The sequence below is a fragment of the Trematomus bernacchii genome, unplaced genomic scaffold, assembly GCF_902827165.1.
Source record: "Trematomus bernacchii unplaced genomic scaffold, fTreBer1.1, whole genome shotgun sequence".
Classification (NCBI taxonomy): domain Eukaryota; kingdom Metazoa; phylum Chordata; class Actinopteri; order Perciformes; family Nototheniidae; genus Trematomus; species Trematomus bernacchii.
In genome coordinates this window covers 3,882,133-3,900,626 of record NW_022987531.1, presented here as the reverse complement: position 1 = coordinate 3,900,626, position 18,494 = coordinate 3,882,133, and the positions used below count along the sequence as shown (strand labels likewise).

The following is an 18,494-nucleotide window of genomic DNA, read 5'->3' as shown; positions in this document are numbered from 1 at the left end:
GACAACTCCTCATCACTCCACCGCTCCCATGTTTTTTTTTGTGTTGCCATAAGTTATTCTCTCTCCGTTGGTGCGCGGGGCTAATGCTAATGCTAATGATGCTAATTCGCCCAGCCAATAGAAATTGGTACTTTTTTCTCCCCAGGATAGTACCACCTCTCTAGCAGGCACTAAAAATGGGGGTAAAAGTTCTCATGAATGAATTCCAGGCACTATCGGAACTAAACGGGAAAAGTACGGGTGAAAGCGCCTAAGATAACATTTTATTCCTGTTGTCATCGATGTCAGTTGAAAAGAGCCATGGACATTTTTAATAACATCACAAGCAACTGACACAAGTCTGATATCAACCTTTTTGTTGAGTCCTGTTGTTGATATTTTGAGACAACAGCTTTCTCAAACCTTTACTATAGTAGATCAGGATAAAATATAAAAGACACTAAAACCATCTAAAGTTTTGCGCATCGATGATTTTAGAATAAGTTATATGCGTTTCCTTACCAAAACACGGGAGCATGAAGTATCCTCAACCTTATTCATGTTAAGGGGTCACACACACCTTTTGATTTAGTGTTTTTTTCTTCTTGGTTCACATATTGTTTAACAATTTTTATTTGAACAATCTATAGGAAGGCAGTTTGAGAATCGGTCCTTTTTTAGCCATAATTGTTACTCTCCAGATCAAATCACTACTTGTTAAGTCCAACCCGGCCAATGGCCTCAGTCTTTGGAACGATATAATCCTATCATGTATTTAGCCAACAAATGTGAATGTAGGAGCATATTATAAGATTACCGTTTTAAACTATTCAGCTGGAAACATTAAAAAGTCAGAGACATGTCAACTGAATAATGGAGCTAAAGTAGGCCAAAATAGCTAACCAGCTAGAGCTGTTAAAACTTTCACTCCAGCAAAGAAAAAAAAAGAACTTAAAAAGCCTGCTTATGTCTAATGCTGCGTTCACACCGGACGCGATGCGAATATTCGCTTCGCTCTAATCGCATCGCTCTAAACGCTCGAGCTGTGTTTACTCGCATCATTCAAACAGGACGCGCTGGCTCGGGAGCTACAACTATAACAAAATGAACATATTTTACCGTGATTAAATTGTAATGCACGTTTCTAAATGATGCCGAAGTAACGACATACTGATTCCGGTTAGTAAAAACCATGAATTAATGCTTGACAAGTCTGCAGACAAGACGGCAGGCGAAAAACCTTTTAAAATGCTTGTTTTCTGAATGAAGATCGGATCGACCAGGCTAAGCTAACGTTGTATATGCTCCGTCCACACTCATAACAACGGCCTACAGACATAAATAAACCAGTGACTGTATTCGCCATGACACAGACAGTCTGTGGTTTGTACTTGTTTAACTTTTGTCCAGTTTCTGAACAGATATGAGGAGCTGTGTGCTAACTGCTAACAGCTAACGGCTGATGTTTTCTGGGTGAACGTCAGTGACGGCAGGCTGAGATCCTCACCGCTGATTGGCTACCGCGAGATTGCGTCACGCGAATATGACGCTCGAGTTGAAAAAATTGAACTTGAGCGTTTATCGCGGCCCCCTTCAATCACGCCGCGGAATTCGCACCCACCGCTTCATGCTCGCCGTCGGAGCAAATTCGTGTCTGTCCGCGTCTCTGCATTGACTTTACATGTAATCGCGCCGCCCCCAAACATCGCATCGCGTCCGGTGTGAACGCAGCATAACTCAGTGTTTCTCAAAGTGGGGGGCGCGCCCCACCTGGGGGGCGCAGAGGCATGACAGGGGGGGCGTGAGAGAACAGGAGGAAAAATGGTTATGGAATTTTTTTTTTTTTTTTAAATCATCATTTGGAAAGTTATTGATTCGAAAATAATATGATACAGTACAGTACAAGTACGTCTGGGTCTCTGTTTCATTCAAGCTCGGCTCTGTGTGTGTGTGGAACGAGCCATTTTGTGTGCGAGCGAGAGAGAGAGAGAACGCACCGGTACCGCAGATCGTTGTTGTTAGCTTCTGGTGCTAGCGACCTACGCTAACGGATATAAGGAGCTTTTTCAACAACAAGGTGGAGGAGAGTCCTCTCCTGTCAGACTGAGAGGCTCAGTGAACTAAAGGACTCTCTCAGTGTTTAGATAGTTAACTTCAGTCTAAGTTATCTCAGTGGGTCTCAAACGGTTTGGTCACGATTAATGTAAACAATTATTTCTGAGGCACACGTTTATATGATCATTATAAAAAAATAAGAGAATAAATGAAAAACAGGTATGAAATACTATATGACAGTAAAAAAAGAATAAAGGGGAGTGATTTGTAAAATATGCATAAAGAAAAAGTAAATCTGTTCACAGTTCTGTTTCATATGGGTGTTGAGAGAGGTATCGATAGATCTCTTAATTTTGCTCTCAAAGTGCACCAGATTGATGCTTTTAACTTCAATATTTAAAAAACAAATCTTCCACTGGTCTAACTCAATCTGGGATCAAGGACCCGTTGTTGCAAAAGTACCAAAGGGGGTAGGGGCTTGGAAAACTATCAGTTGTACACAAGGCAGTAATTACATATTTTTACGTATTCTTATCCAACCAATAAGATGCTAAAGAAAATGCTGACTTCAAGACAATGGAACCGGAAGTGGCAACATGCTAACTCACATCCAGGTTTTAGGACTTATTCAAACAATCACAAAGCCCATGTTCTTGAACATGTCTCAAAGAAAATGTTTTCAATCTGTTTCTCAGAATGGTTACACTTAAACCATAGCCTTTTTTTATTCTCACATCAATTTGTTTTACATGTACCGATACTACTTTTATTTTTGTAAAGACAACAAATTAAAGTAGTTTTGAGACAGAAGTAGTTTAAACTTTGCCTTCTCCATCCCTGCAAACCTGACCAATTGCAGCATGAAGTGGGAATGATTGTCGGATTTTCTGTTATGGATAGTTAACATGTTTACTTGGCAGCTCCTTTGAACTCCAAAGTTGATGAAAAGGGGTTTAAAATGCGGTACGACATTATGACCAGCCTTTTGAAGCATTTTAAGTTCATTAACCTTACTGAAAGTGAGAATTAAAAACACACTTGTGCATTTTTACAGAATCTCGTGTTGTATGTTCAGGTTACAGTAGGAGCATCTTGTAGAAAGCTGTTGTCCAAATGCATCACCCATGATACTTAAAGTAACAAAGAACAACCCTAGCTCTGCCAAATCTCCATGGGAATAAATGGATAGAAGATGGCACAGAAATGACAGTCAAATCATTTTAATGGGCTGGTGGCTACAGTCTCTCAGCACCACTCTTGGCTCCATCCCTCTCCAGAACATTGTCAATTTGACGATTGAAAGTGACTTTGAACGCAGCAAGAGCAAAGGATCAGCTTTTATAGATCCGGGCTACATAGCGGTGGTTCCGCCGGGACAGTTGTATGGCAGCAGGGATGCACGCAGTCTAGTGGGCTTGTTCCGTCTCGAGTAAGAGCATCAGTGTGTTAATGCAGTGGCACTAATGCGCTAGAAGGCCTAAAGGAGCATTAAGGCAGGGATGACTGAGTGTTAAGCCTGAATAAAGCAGCTCAGCCTTTGTAAGCTGAGCATAGCTCTATCTGCAGCGATTGGACTTCCCGTTGGTCTGCTCTTACAGTAGATAACCTTTTAAAACACGTAATCAAATAAACATATAGTAGGTCTCATTTACATAGAAAGCATAGTGGCATAGAAAGCACGTGTGAAACATGTATACGTGGCTGGAAATCATTTTTTATTACACCGCAGATCATCCAAACACATTTATACTCTAAATCTTTAGTATGGTATTCTATAAAAAGTATTTTAGCTAATCTGTGCTGTGCTTTTTCAACCAGCCAATCAGATTCCTCTCTGAGATGATAAGGACTGATAACCTTTGCTGCACTGACTGACGCGTTCCCTTGCCTGTAGATAACGATCAGAAATCCCTCCGAGCCACTTAGTGTAATCTGATTACTGCTGAGAAATGAATTCCTTTATTACTTTAAGAATCCCTGTGGTAGCGGTATAGTACATTTTGTATCGAAAAATGTTTTTGAATCATCCCAGGACCATCTCTGTTGGATCATTTCAAATGTTCTGACCACAGACATTGGGTATGGGTCAGGCTATAATCTAGACCAATCCGTCATAAATACATCAGTCCTCAAGAAGCCAATTGTCCTAGAGAAAAATATCTCACTTTGAAGTCAATACAGGTGAGAGAAAGCTATAGGGTACTATAATGTGAAAAACAGTGAAGCTTTTAAGAGCTCACCCTGGTTAAAATGCCTCAATAATAAAGATTCTGACAAATAAAGGGGAAGTAGGGGGTGGTAGAGGTTTTGAATCATGCACTTTGGTGTAATGTGGAGGCATGTGCAATATGATAGAGATTGCTTAAAAGTGGAGCCTTGACTTCGGTTGGTAGAAGCCCTTCTGATTTATGACTGCTGACCCACTGCACTGGTCTGTATATTAACCTACAGTTTGCTGCATCATTGTCTGTTTGGATGCATTCGTACTGTGTATCAGCTGATTATCTCTTGACCTTTCTAAACGGATAACTAGCGTTTCCAGAGTCCATCAAACATTTTGGGGTAGAAACAACATTCCAGCATGGATTTTTATTTTACCTGCATATACAAAAACACACAGACACGAGCAGACAGAGTCCTCCAAGCTGAGACACACACTGACAGACAGTCTGGGGTGAGTGACAGTGGAACTTTCCAACTGGGAGAGTAAAGGGGGGGAGGGGGGGGGCGGCCAAGCATGAAATGAAAGTCCCAACTGTCATCCTGAGGAGAGGATGAAGACTGACACATGCTGTACTGTACTGTGTGGAAGGGAGAGCTTGTCTTTTTCTGATAGACACTTGCTCTCTTTCTGTTCAAAATTAAAATGATACTGAGTGATGTTTCATTTAATAACAAAACCATAGTTTTTCAGTTTTTAGAAAATTTGCTAAAGAAATGTTTTGCTCAAAATAGAACAGTGGAAAAACAAGTCCTAAAACCCGGAAATTACTTAGCATTCTACCACATCCAGTTTCTTTGTCTTGAAGTCAATGTTTTTCTGAATTTATTTTTGGGTAAAAGGCCTGAAATAGGGTATTTGGTTCAAACAAACCTGAAAAGAATGTCAGCTTGTTCTCTAGGACATGAAATATCAGTTATTACCCCACTCAAGAATGTAAGTAGCTAAGTGACTAAATGAGACGACTAAACTTCATCATGCCAAACATTAGCTGCCTTTAGCTTAGCCGTGGTGATGTGCAGCCATGTGACCTTGATGTAGCCTAGCGTTAGCTTTTACTTGTCGAGATTGCATTTACGCTTATTACAAACTACAATGTGGTGTCTATATGTGGAGATGATCCTTCTCGGCAAGACGCGCAAGTATAATAAATGTGTGTTTGCCACACAGCTTATTTTCTGCAATATTCCAAAATCCAATGGTAAAATCCCATTAGATTTAGTCGAGGGAGCCCTTGCGATGCTATCTTTCAGGTCGGCATACAAATACGTTGTCCCTGCACCAGTCTATAGAGGTCAATATCATTTTCACTGAATAATTTTTAGGGATGCACGATTTATATTTGAGAGCAGATAAGGGAAATCTATAATTGTACATTTTGCCGATAATGAAGCCAAATTGCTTTCAGGGACTAGAGCGCACCATGTACACACTCCAGTAGAGAGAGCGTGATAACAACATGTATTACACGTATTTTGGATGTTCTATACTAGAAAAAATAAATGAACATTAGGAGAATTATAAATGTTTTTCGTTGTGTAGACAGATTTGGTGAGGTCATGGATATTCATTTATAAATCCTCCAACTTCACTCACTAAGTGTCATAGCGTTTCTTGCCCTTATCCTGCAGAACATATGCTGATGCTTTTTGTGAAAATGCTCTCAAGCAACAAATAAAAAAATAAACAAGGAACATCTGAATTTGCTGATGTGATTCCTGCAAGCTTGTACAATAAATATTAGACAAAAAATGTTAAAAAGTCTGTAGCGGGATAGCTCAGGGAGTACAAAGTTTAAAGCTTGAAGGCTTTGTGGACTTGAACCTTGTCTGAATGGACTCATCCATGACTCATGACTCAATTTCATGCATCTACTTTCTACTTCTAGGAATAAGCAACAAAAATGAATGAAAAAGGCTGAATGGTGCCACAGGCCAGAAAATAAACCCCTCGCTGCGCTGATTCAGTGTTATGCTCCTTTAAAAAGGTTAACCAGTTCCTAATTAATTAAACATCTTGTTAGTTAATCACTGAGAGGAAGGCTGCCAAAATCTACAGAACATGCAGGAGAAGAGTGGAGAAACATTGAGTGAGGAGCAGGACGATGAGGGGAAATAAAGAAGCGCAGTGCTGCTCTCTGCTGGTCCAGTAGTGTGATTCAGTGAGGCTGTAATGGGGAGGATAGACTGCTTTTATAAGGGACTAAATGGTTTTCTCTCTATTATTACAGATACAAACTCATCATCTAGTCTCAGTGTAACAAATGGAGGAACATTATGGTCCACACAGTTTATAAATCACAACACATGGACACTGAGGAAACATTATCGGAGGAAATAAATACTGAAACAGAAAATATAGTATGAGGGCAATACTGTGGCGCTGATCTTATAAGATATATATATATATATATGTCTATGCCGTTTGACGGTCTATTTGACACGATATGACCGTCCACATTTTTGGAGTGATTTTACAGCTTTTGACGAACAGAAATATTGTTTTCTGGCATCACTTTACATTTTTACGGGGGAACATTTTGTTAAGAGGACGCCCATGTTACCTGGTTTGGACAAAACCCTGAGAATGTTTTCAATAGGAAGGAGATGAATGATACTATAGCAGCATTAGTGAGCCTGTGGGCCACAGGATTCAGCATCTTGGATGAATGCATAGAGATAGTGATAGTTCCACCTGCTGCTTAATACAGAAAAGTGGATAAAGCCAGACTATGTTTACCCTGGACAGACAATCATAAACTCAAACCATGTGTCAAATACTGATCAAATAGTCAAAACAACACTAAAGGTTTCAACAAAAGCTGATTATAATAATCTAAAGGAAGGGCTGATGTGTTGGCTAGGTGTTAAGGTCCTTACACACCAAGCCGATTTTCGGCATCGATAGATGTCGGGCCGTCGATGAGCGTCGTGTCGCCCTACTCAGATTGGTGTGTACTGCACTGTCGTGTCTTTTCGGCCGTGCCGACACCTTCCACCGCTGATTCGACATGTTGAATCGGGAGGGCCGACGGCCTTTTGCTCTGATTGGCTGTTCAGCTTAGCAAATCAGTGCATGAGAAGCGAAACGGAAGTGAGGGACCCAAACAAACTATTAAGAAGGCAAATCTGAGATTTCATTTAACTCCAGCTCTCGACACAGGTTCGGGAAAGCCCCATGAGCTTCTCGCTGTAGAGTGAAAATGGAACGCACACGCTATTTGTTGTTTGTTTATATCACGCAGTCTGTTCTTCTTCTCTCGGTGTATCACGCAGTCTGTCTTCCGGTTGTTGCCTCTTTTGAATGACGAATACACACTACCGCCGCCTGCTGGTAAGGAGAGTTATTGCCACTCACGCATGCGCAGTTAGTATGTGCTACTTGGCCGTCGGCTGAAGTCTTTGCGGTGTGTTCCAGTGCGCAACATGGCCAAGATGCAGGAGACGTGAGGAGACGCGTTCTTTGGTGTTCTTTGGTGTCAGTTTGGTGTGTAAGAGGCTTTACTGAAAGCAACCGGGTATAGAGCTAATTTACATGGAAGAGACCAAAAAGACCACAAACTGTCCACTGACCACAAATCTCATCCAAACAACAGGTTTGCTCAATGTAGTATTATTATTACTTCAAAACACAACATTTCAAAAAACAGAACTAAACATACCAAAACACACACATGGTGTTAAGTCTTTTGTAACATTTTGTAATTTTAAAATGTGTTTGGTGCCTTGGGAAGGAAGTTTCATTTTTCTGCATTTTCCATTTTTAAGCGTTTTGGAAATGTTTGCGTTTCTTTTTAGACCTGGCGAACAATGCAAATGAGTCATCTTCTTTCTTTTTCCACAAGCTATCCTCACACAAAGTATCAATTACAGTAGCTTATGAGTTGGTTTTCCTTCAAAATATTTTCACTTTGTTATATTAAGTTAAGAAACATTTCAACATTTGGAAATATTGTTATAATATAGATATTGATAGAATACACTAGATTAGTATATTCTTAAAAACTGTACTCAGCACGGTGTTTCAGTAAATGCTGCTACCTGTATGCGTATTAAAAACGGTGGTTGCCAACAATTGACTAAATGAGACTACTCAACGTCATGACGATAAACATTAGCCGCTTTTAGTTTGTTTATAGCCTACTGTTAGCCTCTTACTTACTGTATTGTCTTTTCATTTACTATTCGTCTAATATAAACGTGATTTTAATATGTGGAGATTATCCTGCTGAACAAAACGAGTGAGTTTGATAAAAGTATGTTTGCAGCAGATGTTATTTTCTGCAATTCTCTGAAATCGAACGGAAAAAAATCTCATTGCTTTTTTTCAAGGAAACCCTCGGGATGCTAACTTCTGGGTCGGCCAAAAAAAATACATCATCACTCTATCCTTGCTCATGTGCCAGAGCATCTGCACGACTCTGCTCTTATATAGCGTTATACTGGTGTTACCTTTGCCAATAATAAAACATCTGCCATGTCCCTGTAATTTATGATAAAGTTGGATTCATCATTCAGCACACCTGGGTAAGAAAACACTTGGATGATCTCTCTAGAGAAATCTCCAGATGTGCCATATGATCTTAACTAGCAGTAATGTTTAATAATGTTGCAGCATGAAGCCCTTTGAGCCTTCCAGCCTCTATCACAGCCTCTCACAGATGCACGTCTCTTCCCTGGACAGTGCCAGGCTAACTCGTCCTTCACGCCTCTAAAGTGTGTCCCTACAGGTGTGTATCAAGCTGCTCGCTCCACATTAGCATGTGAAGGCCGGTGGCAGTGTTCCTGTGTGTGTGACAGCAGAGCGGACCAAGGACGAGCCGTCAGAGGGCCTGCAGCGGCAAGATCTGCTGAAGCAGCACAGAGGGGGCATGTGCCAGCTCACAGCACCCCCACCCCCCAACAAATCCTAACAGCGTGTGTGTGTGTGTGTGTGTGTGTGTGTGTGTGTGTGTGTGTGTGTGTGCAGGTACAATATTGAATTCTTCTACCTGAGTATTTTCTATTTTATGCAGATGTTTCTTCTACTCTAACCCAATTTTGCAACATTTAATGTATTCAGTATTTTGTGCATTATTATACTCTATTGATATACATGTTGTTTACTGTTTATGTTTATCTTTTATTTTATTTCTAACTTATTTATTATATTTTAACTTTTAATGTGTGAAACATGTTAACTTTCTGCTGCTGTGACAAAACAATTTTCACATTTGGAAAGAATAAAGTATATTTTATCTAATCTTATCTGATCTAATTTTACAATAAAAATTACATGTGATAAACTTTTATCAAATGCATCTTTAAAGATTAAATCAGTGGAATAACTGTTGGAGGTACAGAACTATTACTACTTTCGTATTAAATGATGAAACACTATCAATTATATGATAATGTCAAATGTATAATAATATAACAAATATAGAGCCCATTTTTCTTGTAATGGATTATTATTATATTAATATATTAGTACTTGTACTGGAGTAAAGGGTCTGAAACCAACATTTTGGTCTGGATTCTAAGTAGTGGATGGACACACACACACACACACACTCACACACACACACTGGAGATGGGCAGTGTGTAGACAGTGAGGGTGTAATTACAGCAGAGTGTCTCAGGTGAGTCAGCACTGCAGTGGTCACAGCTGAGGAACACCCCCAGACTCAGTGGACAGACAGGGTATAGCACAACCCTTAAACAAACTGATCAATCAATGCAAAGCTCTGCAGTCTGAGCACTAAATCAGCCGTTGAACAAAAGCTTGTTTTCAAATCAATTAGGTCTATCACTGCCTGCTGTGTTTGTAAAGCTCTGCTAAAGGGCTGGGCAGCTCCCTCATGCCTAACTTCACCCGTTAACTCATTTTAACTCCTGAGGCTTCTTCACAACATCAATTATTGTTTGGATAAAAATAGCTGTGACATATTGAATATGACTCATCAGGCATGGCTGGATGCTGCTGCTGCTGCTGCTATGTGAGTAACATAAGTAAACCTGCCTCAGGCTGCACGATGCATTCACTGACCACTGCAGAGAACACTTATCAACTGATATCACTTTTTATATACAGGCTTTCATTATTAACCAAACCCTTTTAAACGGTGCAAATCAGGCACATTTTTTATTAATACTAATCACCACTGTGTATATTGTATTGGCACATTTTTACTTTAACTCCCTATGTTTATAAAGATATTTTTATTCTATATTTTTTGTTATTGTAAATTGGAGCAACTGTTACAAAACTGAAATTCCGTCATGATAAATATAGTATTCGGATAATCCATTGCTCCATGCAAAGTAATGTAATATACAGTATAAAAGGAAAGAGGGAGTGAACAAGGACTTTGGGAATGTATTGGCACTAAGGCTGTGCAATTAATCGTATTTTAAATCGCAATTACGATTTTGGCCTGCCACAATTACGAAAACAACATTATCGAATAAAACAATTATTTTGCTTTGCTAGGTTGTGACAGTGCACTGCAACATATTTGATCTAATTAATTTGTATTTATCATATTTATATATTATTAGTAGCTTGTGGAAGTGCGCTCCAAAATATTTGTTGATCTTGTTTATTGGTATTTATTATTTTCATATTATTTATTTAAAGTTTTTCAGTTGAATTATACGTTCAGGGTAATCAACAGTTATAAGATACTGTTCCAATTATTATTTGTATTTGTTTTAAAGTTCAATAAATGGATGTTTTCAAAGTCAATGAATAATCGTATTTAATAATCGTGATATCAATTATTGACCCAAATAATCGTGATTATGATTTTTGCCATAATCGCACAGCCCTAATTGGCACGACAACAACCAATATAAAACTAAAATCACAACGTATAGAAAATACCTACATATTTCTTGTGAATCCATTTCTTTATTAGCATTACGCTAATGTGACTTTCTACACCTTGGACACAATATTTGAATGATGATAATCTTAAAGTCCACCTGCCGATGATGTCAATTAACTTGTCTCGCTGATTCCAAACACATCTCATGGCATGCTGGCAGTTTCCAAGGTCATGAAGTTCAACTAACAATATCTATGAGAACTGAGCAAAGTCAATATGCTGAGGAAGACTGTGCGAGGAAATATTGAGTTCAGTAAAAAGCTGGACTTTGAACAGGTATCTTTTGTCATCATTATACATCTTAGTTGAATACTCAATTCATTCCAGAGGTTGTTTATTTTCACTAACATAAAGCTGCTAAGGAGAACACACTGTTGCTAAGGAGGATCAAGGGACTATGTGCAGTCATATCAACCCGCAGAAAGAAGTCCAGTGAATATAACGCAAACTGTGGACAATACATTTGTTTTTTTCTCCATCAGAAAACTCCATTAAATAGTTTTTTGAATATACATTTTGGTATTTCTGGAGAGAACTAAATGTTGGTAGCTACATCACCAGCCTAGCATGTAGAAATGCTATGGGATGAAAATGAAGGATGAGGGGGAAATTAATAACAGATAATAAATGAACAAAAAACGCATCTTCAGCAGAAGACAGAAGCAAATCATGATCAAAGTAATCCACCGTCTGAGGGAAGGGTGCTACTACAGATTACACGTCACAGTGCGTCACAGGGCATCACAGGCATTGTGATGACGCAAGAGGTTTATAATCCCACTCATAGGTAGCCCCCATATGAGCCGTTCAAACCCCATCCAAAAGTCTGGGAATTTACTGCTTCCATTGCCGGCAAACATTTGGGTTTAAGTAACAGGACGATCCTGTGGCAATTTGCAAGATCAATTGTGGAAAATGTATTGACTATAATATGTTATTTTTAAATTGATGCTGCTGATATTTGGGAATTCTCAAATTATGGCTTGCAAATTCTAAAATGTAAATTGATATGTAATGTATTAGATGTATGCTGAATTGAACGTGGTTCCTTAAGATTAAAGCACACTCTTTGAGGAATATGTATGTTATGAATATGTGCGTTAGAATCATAAACTTTCAGATTTTTGTAATGGGGTTTTGGGGTGCATACGCCAAGGAGGGAATGTTAGATGCAGAAAGGTGTTGGCTGCAGCTGCAACACACCTACAGCATCTCATGTTGGCTTCTGCTTCTCAAAGAGAGATTCAACGAGTAAACGACACCTTTAATTTAATGTTGCCAACGCAACACACGCACGTTTTCCGCTCATAAATAAAACAGTCAAGGACATGACATCGATACAGTCAGCAACACATTCGTCAAGTTAGCCGCAGCCCTACAAACACAAAAACGGAAGTAGAGGCCATCTGATTTCAAAATAAGAATGAATTGTTTAGTCAACATTTTTGAAAACCACATAAATGCAAACATGGTGATTAATAAAAAGATAAACAAAGTATGCTTACTGGTCAATCCAAATCCCAACATTGTTTAGCATATATTATGTAAATAATAATAATTTGACAAACAACAAAAGGGACAAACAAGGTGTTAACCTTCCATCTGAATTGTATGACATAATTATTCAGATAACATCCGGTAATAGCTCATGTATTAAATGACTGATTGCCCTAAGAATATTGTTTGTTCTCCTAACTATCAGATCAAATCAATCAACAGCAATGGGTATTTTATTTTGAAATTGTTAAACGGAAGTTGTTGGTTGTTGAGATTGCGTGCACAAATGTCGCTCAATAGTATACATTTTGATTCCCTAACTGAACGGCAATGCATTTGTTTGCATTGTACAACATAAATATATTGAAAATAAAAATAAAATAAACATGTTTAATCGAAATGACACATTCTGGGTATTAAACAATAGGCTAAGAGGAAAGCATAGCTCCTCATAAGTGACTCCCATCTGGAAAGCGTTATGATATTGCTAGCTTGAGCCGTTAGCTGCCACATAATTTCACCTGTTCACATTTCTAACATGGAGGTTAACAGAAAACACTGTCTTCCTTACCTTTCGCCTCACAGTCAGCACAGTGCTTGTTTTCTTCCTCCCTCAGCAGCTGAGACAGAATGACCTGATGCTGCTCGTTCAGTTTCTGGGCTTTTTCTCTCTCCGAGCGGGTCGTCATTTCGCCAAAGTTTGGGAGTGAGTCCCGCTTGTTTAGAGCCTGTAAAAACACCTTGGAGCCTGTGTTAACACGAACGGCACATCCCCTGTTAGCTGCTCTGCACCGCTTACTAGCTTGCAACCTGCTCACAAGGTAATATCATGGATGTCAGGCAGCATCATCCCTGCTGCCTTCACGGCCGTCGGAATTCTTCCACACCAGCTCGTGAATCAGAAACAGAATCAGCTTTCACTATGTTTGAACACAATTAATTATGTTTCCAGGAGCTCTGAATGTATACTATATGCCTGTCAGGGACACACATGCAGAAGAACTTTAGATAAAACAAGGACAGCAAGATAAAAGAGACAACCAGCTAGCTATTATGTGCAGGAATTGTTACAATTATATGGCCAATTTATAAAACACTGGGCTGCATTTTAAGGGGTAGGTACATGCATTTAAAAAAATGCATTATATATTATAAGATAATATGTTAAGATTTATATATTATTGATTTGCAATCTATGTAAAAGAAAGTATTCAGAATGTATGTATGTATATACCTTAATTGTACGTTTTACAGTGGTAATTTAAACTCAAATTAGCCCACCACACACTCCGAATGTCTGAAAAGATCAAAAGAACACGTGATTCCATGCTTCCCTCTGTAACATACACTGATTGTGTAAATGTCTGTTTTTGTGTCTCTTCAGGATTATGTTATCACTCTCAGCCAGAGCTGTAGCTGTACTAATTAGGGACATTTTCTAAAATGCTGTTCCTTCATGTCCTGATTCAAAGATTCAAAGCTTTAATTGTGAAACGGAGAAAAGCATTGTAATGTTGGCAATGAACACCTTAAGTCCCTCAAACAATGCAACATAAAATATACTTAGGACATAAAAACATGAAAAACAAATAACATAAAAATAAAACGTTTAGTGACACAATATCCAATTACATTTAGAAATAAGTCAACGATAACTATATGTAAACATAGAACAAGATGACAGAATATGAACTAAATACTTTACAGTGAGTCAGAGTCCCACAGTCTGCTGGTCTTCGGCACAAGTTCAGGTATAATGTGGTTAAGCTGTTAGTGACTGTTTTGAAAATTACTACTCATAGAATCTCATCTTCAACAACTTTCAGCTAATTTCGAGCCACCAGTGAGGCAACGCTTCCCTACACTTATAGGACTAGAACTGAGGAATGGCATAAATGATTGTTTATGAGAATATTGATTATTGATTTGCTCTTAAAGGTCCCCTATTATACTCTTATTCAACAATATATTATAAGTCTCAGATATATACAAAACAGGTCTCTGAAGTGTTTGGCTGAAATGCCGAACAGATCATTGTAGCATCCCATAATCCCCTCTGTTTCAGCCCTGTTCCAAAAGGGCTGATTCTGTGCCTGTAGCTTTAAATGCTAATGAGCTGCTGCTGGCCACGCCCCTCTGAGAAGTGATTGGTTTAAATATACACAATGATGCTCTAGGAGGAGATTCAAGTGTTATGTTGGTTGGTTATTGGTTAATGTTTGCACAACCCATAAAAACATTGTGACATCACAAAGTGGCAAAATCTGATGAGCTCATTTTCAGACAGGTTTTTATATAGATGAATCATGACAAAAAGAGATAGAATCGAATCTTTCTTATCAATCAATCAAACGTTATTTATATAACCCACTATCACAAGTTACACATTTTCTCAGGGGACTTAACAGTGTGCACACTCAGCGTATGTCTTAATATACTTGCAGCGTAAGCCATGAATCCCCACAATTATTGTGGAAACATCTTTAGAAACCTCAGGGCGAGCAACAGAGGACGATCCCTCTCGCAGGATGGACAGACGTGCAATAGATGTTGTGTGTAAAAACTGAAAATAGAAAAAACATTTACAGCATAGACCAGGGATGGGCAACTTTGATGGTGGTGGGGGCCACATAATTGATGTACTGGCCACCAGGGGGCCGCAGATTCACTTGGAACACACACACACACAAATTCCATGTGTTGTATGTAATTATTAACAAATATACTAAGTCTGACATCTTCAAATCCTCACTAAAAACACACCTGTTCACCGTGGCCTTCGGACCCTAGTCCTTTCCTGGTCCCCTGGCTTCCTTTATTTTATTTTATTTTGTTCTTGTTTTGTTCGCTCCTCATTGTCTGTTTTGTTTTGTCTGTCCACCATGTACAGCGACTTTGGGTCCCGTGAAAGGCGCTTTATAAATTCCATTTATTATTATTATTATTATTATTATTATTCATTGACATTTTACAATCTTTCAGGGAACATCCTCTAATAAGCTCACTAAACAAATATCAGTTCACAGAAATGTTATTTAATTTTTACAAGTAGCATGTTTGTATTGAACAGGTTATTTAACAGTGGAATAAAACTATTTTAAACTATTGGAAAGCACGGAAAATGTGTGTGCATCGAGATTAACCATTAAGATGACATAAACATGAAGTCATGAACACTAACCCAGACATTAGTTGTCTAACTTGAACCTAAGACACTTGTAGCCTGTCTCTGCATTCCCCTTATTCCACAATAAGGGGAATGTCAACACAGACACCTGTCAACCCGCACTCTGCTGTTCCTCAGCGCTGCTCCCCCTCCCTCCCGCTGAAATTATTAATGAAAAGCGTATAGTAATCATAGACTAGAGAATGCAATTCCTGAAGAAATTGCTAGTGGGAATGCTTTATGCTGAAAAGCTGACGCTGAATTGCTATTCTGAAATGTAATGTGTAAGAAGAAAGTGAAGAATTTAGATTGAAATGATACATGAACACTGGGGGCTTGAATGTGTGATAAGAGAAGAAAAGAAAGTAAAAAAGCTTGGAAAAGCAGCAGAATATTTGAACTGCAAACTATTGAACTAACTTGATGACGAATGATCTGTCGCCATGGCAATGGTATTTGATGACACCCCATAATACGCTTAGATGTTTTGATGGCTGCATCGTTACCAAACCTGTGAAGTTTTGGGCCGTTTGGAGCATTTTCACTGAAGTTATGAGAAAACCGTGTTTCATAGCAAGCATAAACCTCTTACATGTGAACGTTTTGTTGAAGAACCGTAACAGATATCGGTGAAATTTCAAAGCGTGAAGCATGTCAAGGAACTTGAGCATCTGAAGTGTACTTTTTGTGTACTTTCGGGTTAATAATGTGGCCTTTTTGGCAGATTAACAAAAGGTGTGCGGCTGCTGTGGTGGGGAAAGGTGAGGCTGAACTTACAATGGAGTTTAATGGAGACATGTTGAACGTTTTTGTCACTTCATGCCCTCAAGAGGCATTTTGTTTAATTATTTTGCTTAATCTTTTTTTATTTTTCAAGCTACGAGATGTTTTCCTACGTTTGTTATGAAAAATTATGTATCAGGAATGTAGGGTTTGGGAATTATGGCAGGTTTAAAAGAAAATATGAAGGCAAAATTAAATCTGTCCTCCACTCTAGCTGTGACATCACGCACTCTAAAATCTGAAGAAGGCCTCTTAACCAGGGTCTGAACAATGTTTAATATCTCTAAAAGTAAGAATCAGATTTAAAAGTTGTGTTACACGAATAATGTCAGAAAGATGTGTAACATTTTAAAGTTGGAATGAGGTTTCTGAGTGAAAGTATGAAGGAGCAGTTAGCAGTTGAAGTTGCATGAAGATTGTTGAAGTCTGAAGATTTTCTCCATTGACTTCCATGTTAAAAATGTGATGAATTATGGGATGTATCTCTGGAATTATGAAAGTTATGAATGACAAAAGTAATAGCCATCGATTCCCGACCGAGCTGAACGTTTTGATGTTTGAACGGAGTTTCTGCGATGTTCAATGCGGGAGGAGAAGTGGCGCAAAATAACCCCGCGGAATAATAAAGAATTTCGTGCGTAGCATAACAGATAGTTGGAATGCTGTGTCAGCATTCCCACTAAATAACACGGCAGGGTCTGTGACAGTTTGTTTTCATCTGATTTCAAATAAACAAAGTCTTGGTTTTTAGAATATTAAACTTGTTTCACCAAATTCAGATGATAAATACAACCTTTAAGCTTGTAAAGGCATAATTACAAGCGGCAACTTAACGTCACAGCAGGCATAACAACAGCCGGTGTTTCTTGTGAGTGTTTCCCCGGGAAACAAACACAATACACACAAACGCGTCACAGATTATTTCGCGGTATTTGAAATCATGTACGCAGCTCGCGACGTAACTAGGAGTCTAGTGGACGGTATCAGTACTACAAGTACATTTTTATTTAATTAATTACGTTGTTTATAAATGTATCTGAGGGCCGCAAAAAGAGGAGGTGGGGGCCGCATGCCGCATGCGGCCCCCACCTCCTGGAGAAATGCATTTTACTGTCATGGATGAGTGAAGAAACCAGGACATGTTTAAGAAATTGGAATTAGGGAATTTTATATAAGAAACAACTCAAACCATTTGATCTAATATCAAAACAGGAGGCAGTTATTTAAAAGGTCACCTGCAGTATTTCGTTCTTGTTCAACTCTGTTAGCGATAAGGAACTCTGCCTTTTTTGTAGTTGGCACACGTTTTCCACCTGTGATAAGCCTCTAAGTATAACAGGAGCAGTAGACTGGTGGCATGGCTGTGGGAGAATAGCAGACAGTCACAGCTGTACAAAACAAGCCCACACATTCTGGACTTTGTCCTGCTGTTCCGTTCAAAAGTCTAGAAGAAAAAGTCATTATTTGCTGCATTAGTGCATTAATAATGCAAAGTGCTTTTTCAACTTTGGAAGGGGAAACATTCATACATAAAGTTATCCACCTGTCTGCATGTGTCTGTACTTAACAGACAATCCCTATAATACTTTTAAGCAGTAACTAACTGGATAGAGGAGATCATCAGATTCATTAGTGTATTATTTAGGTACAAGTTGTATTGTACCTAAATAATAATAATACATTAAAACAAATATTATAACAATACTTTGTTTATCCCGTTTTTTGTGACGCTTGCTTTGTTGAAGAACAAAAAGAAATATATATATATGTATATTTATATCAATGAAAAAAAAAATGTAAAACAATTAATTAAAAGATAATAAACATATTATATAAATATAAAAAGGGTAAGGGAGTGTAAAATGTTTAAATAAAAAAAAAAAATAATAATATACAATATCTCAAGTATCTGTTTTTTTCCTGTG

General features: G+C 38.5%; 1 protein-coding gene across 3 annotated transcripts in view; it reads right to left on the bottom strand.

Moving 5' to 3' along the window:
* LOC117475737 (stromal membrane-associated protein 1-like) overlaps positions 1–13,462 on the bottom strand; it is a 128,440-nt gene extending 114,978 nt beyond the window's left edge. For all 3 annotated transcript variants that reach the window (XM_034122058.1, XM_034122068.1, XM_034122078.1), the window contains exon 1: positions 13,192–13,462. In XM_034122058.1, the coding sequence (XP_033977949.1) occupies positions 13,192–13,309 (118 nt within the window). In that variant the 5' untranslated portion in view covers positions 13,310–13,462. The remainder of the gene's footprint in view (positions 1–13,191) is intronic.
* Positions 13,463–18,494: the final 5,032 nt, after the last annotated feature.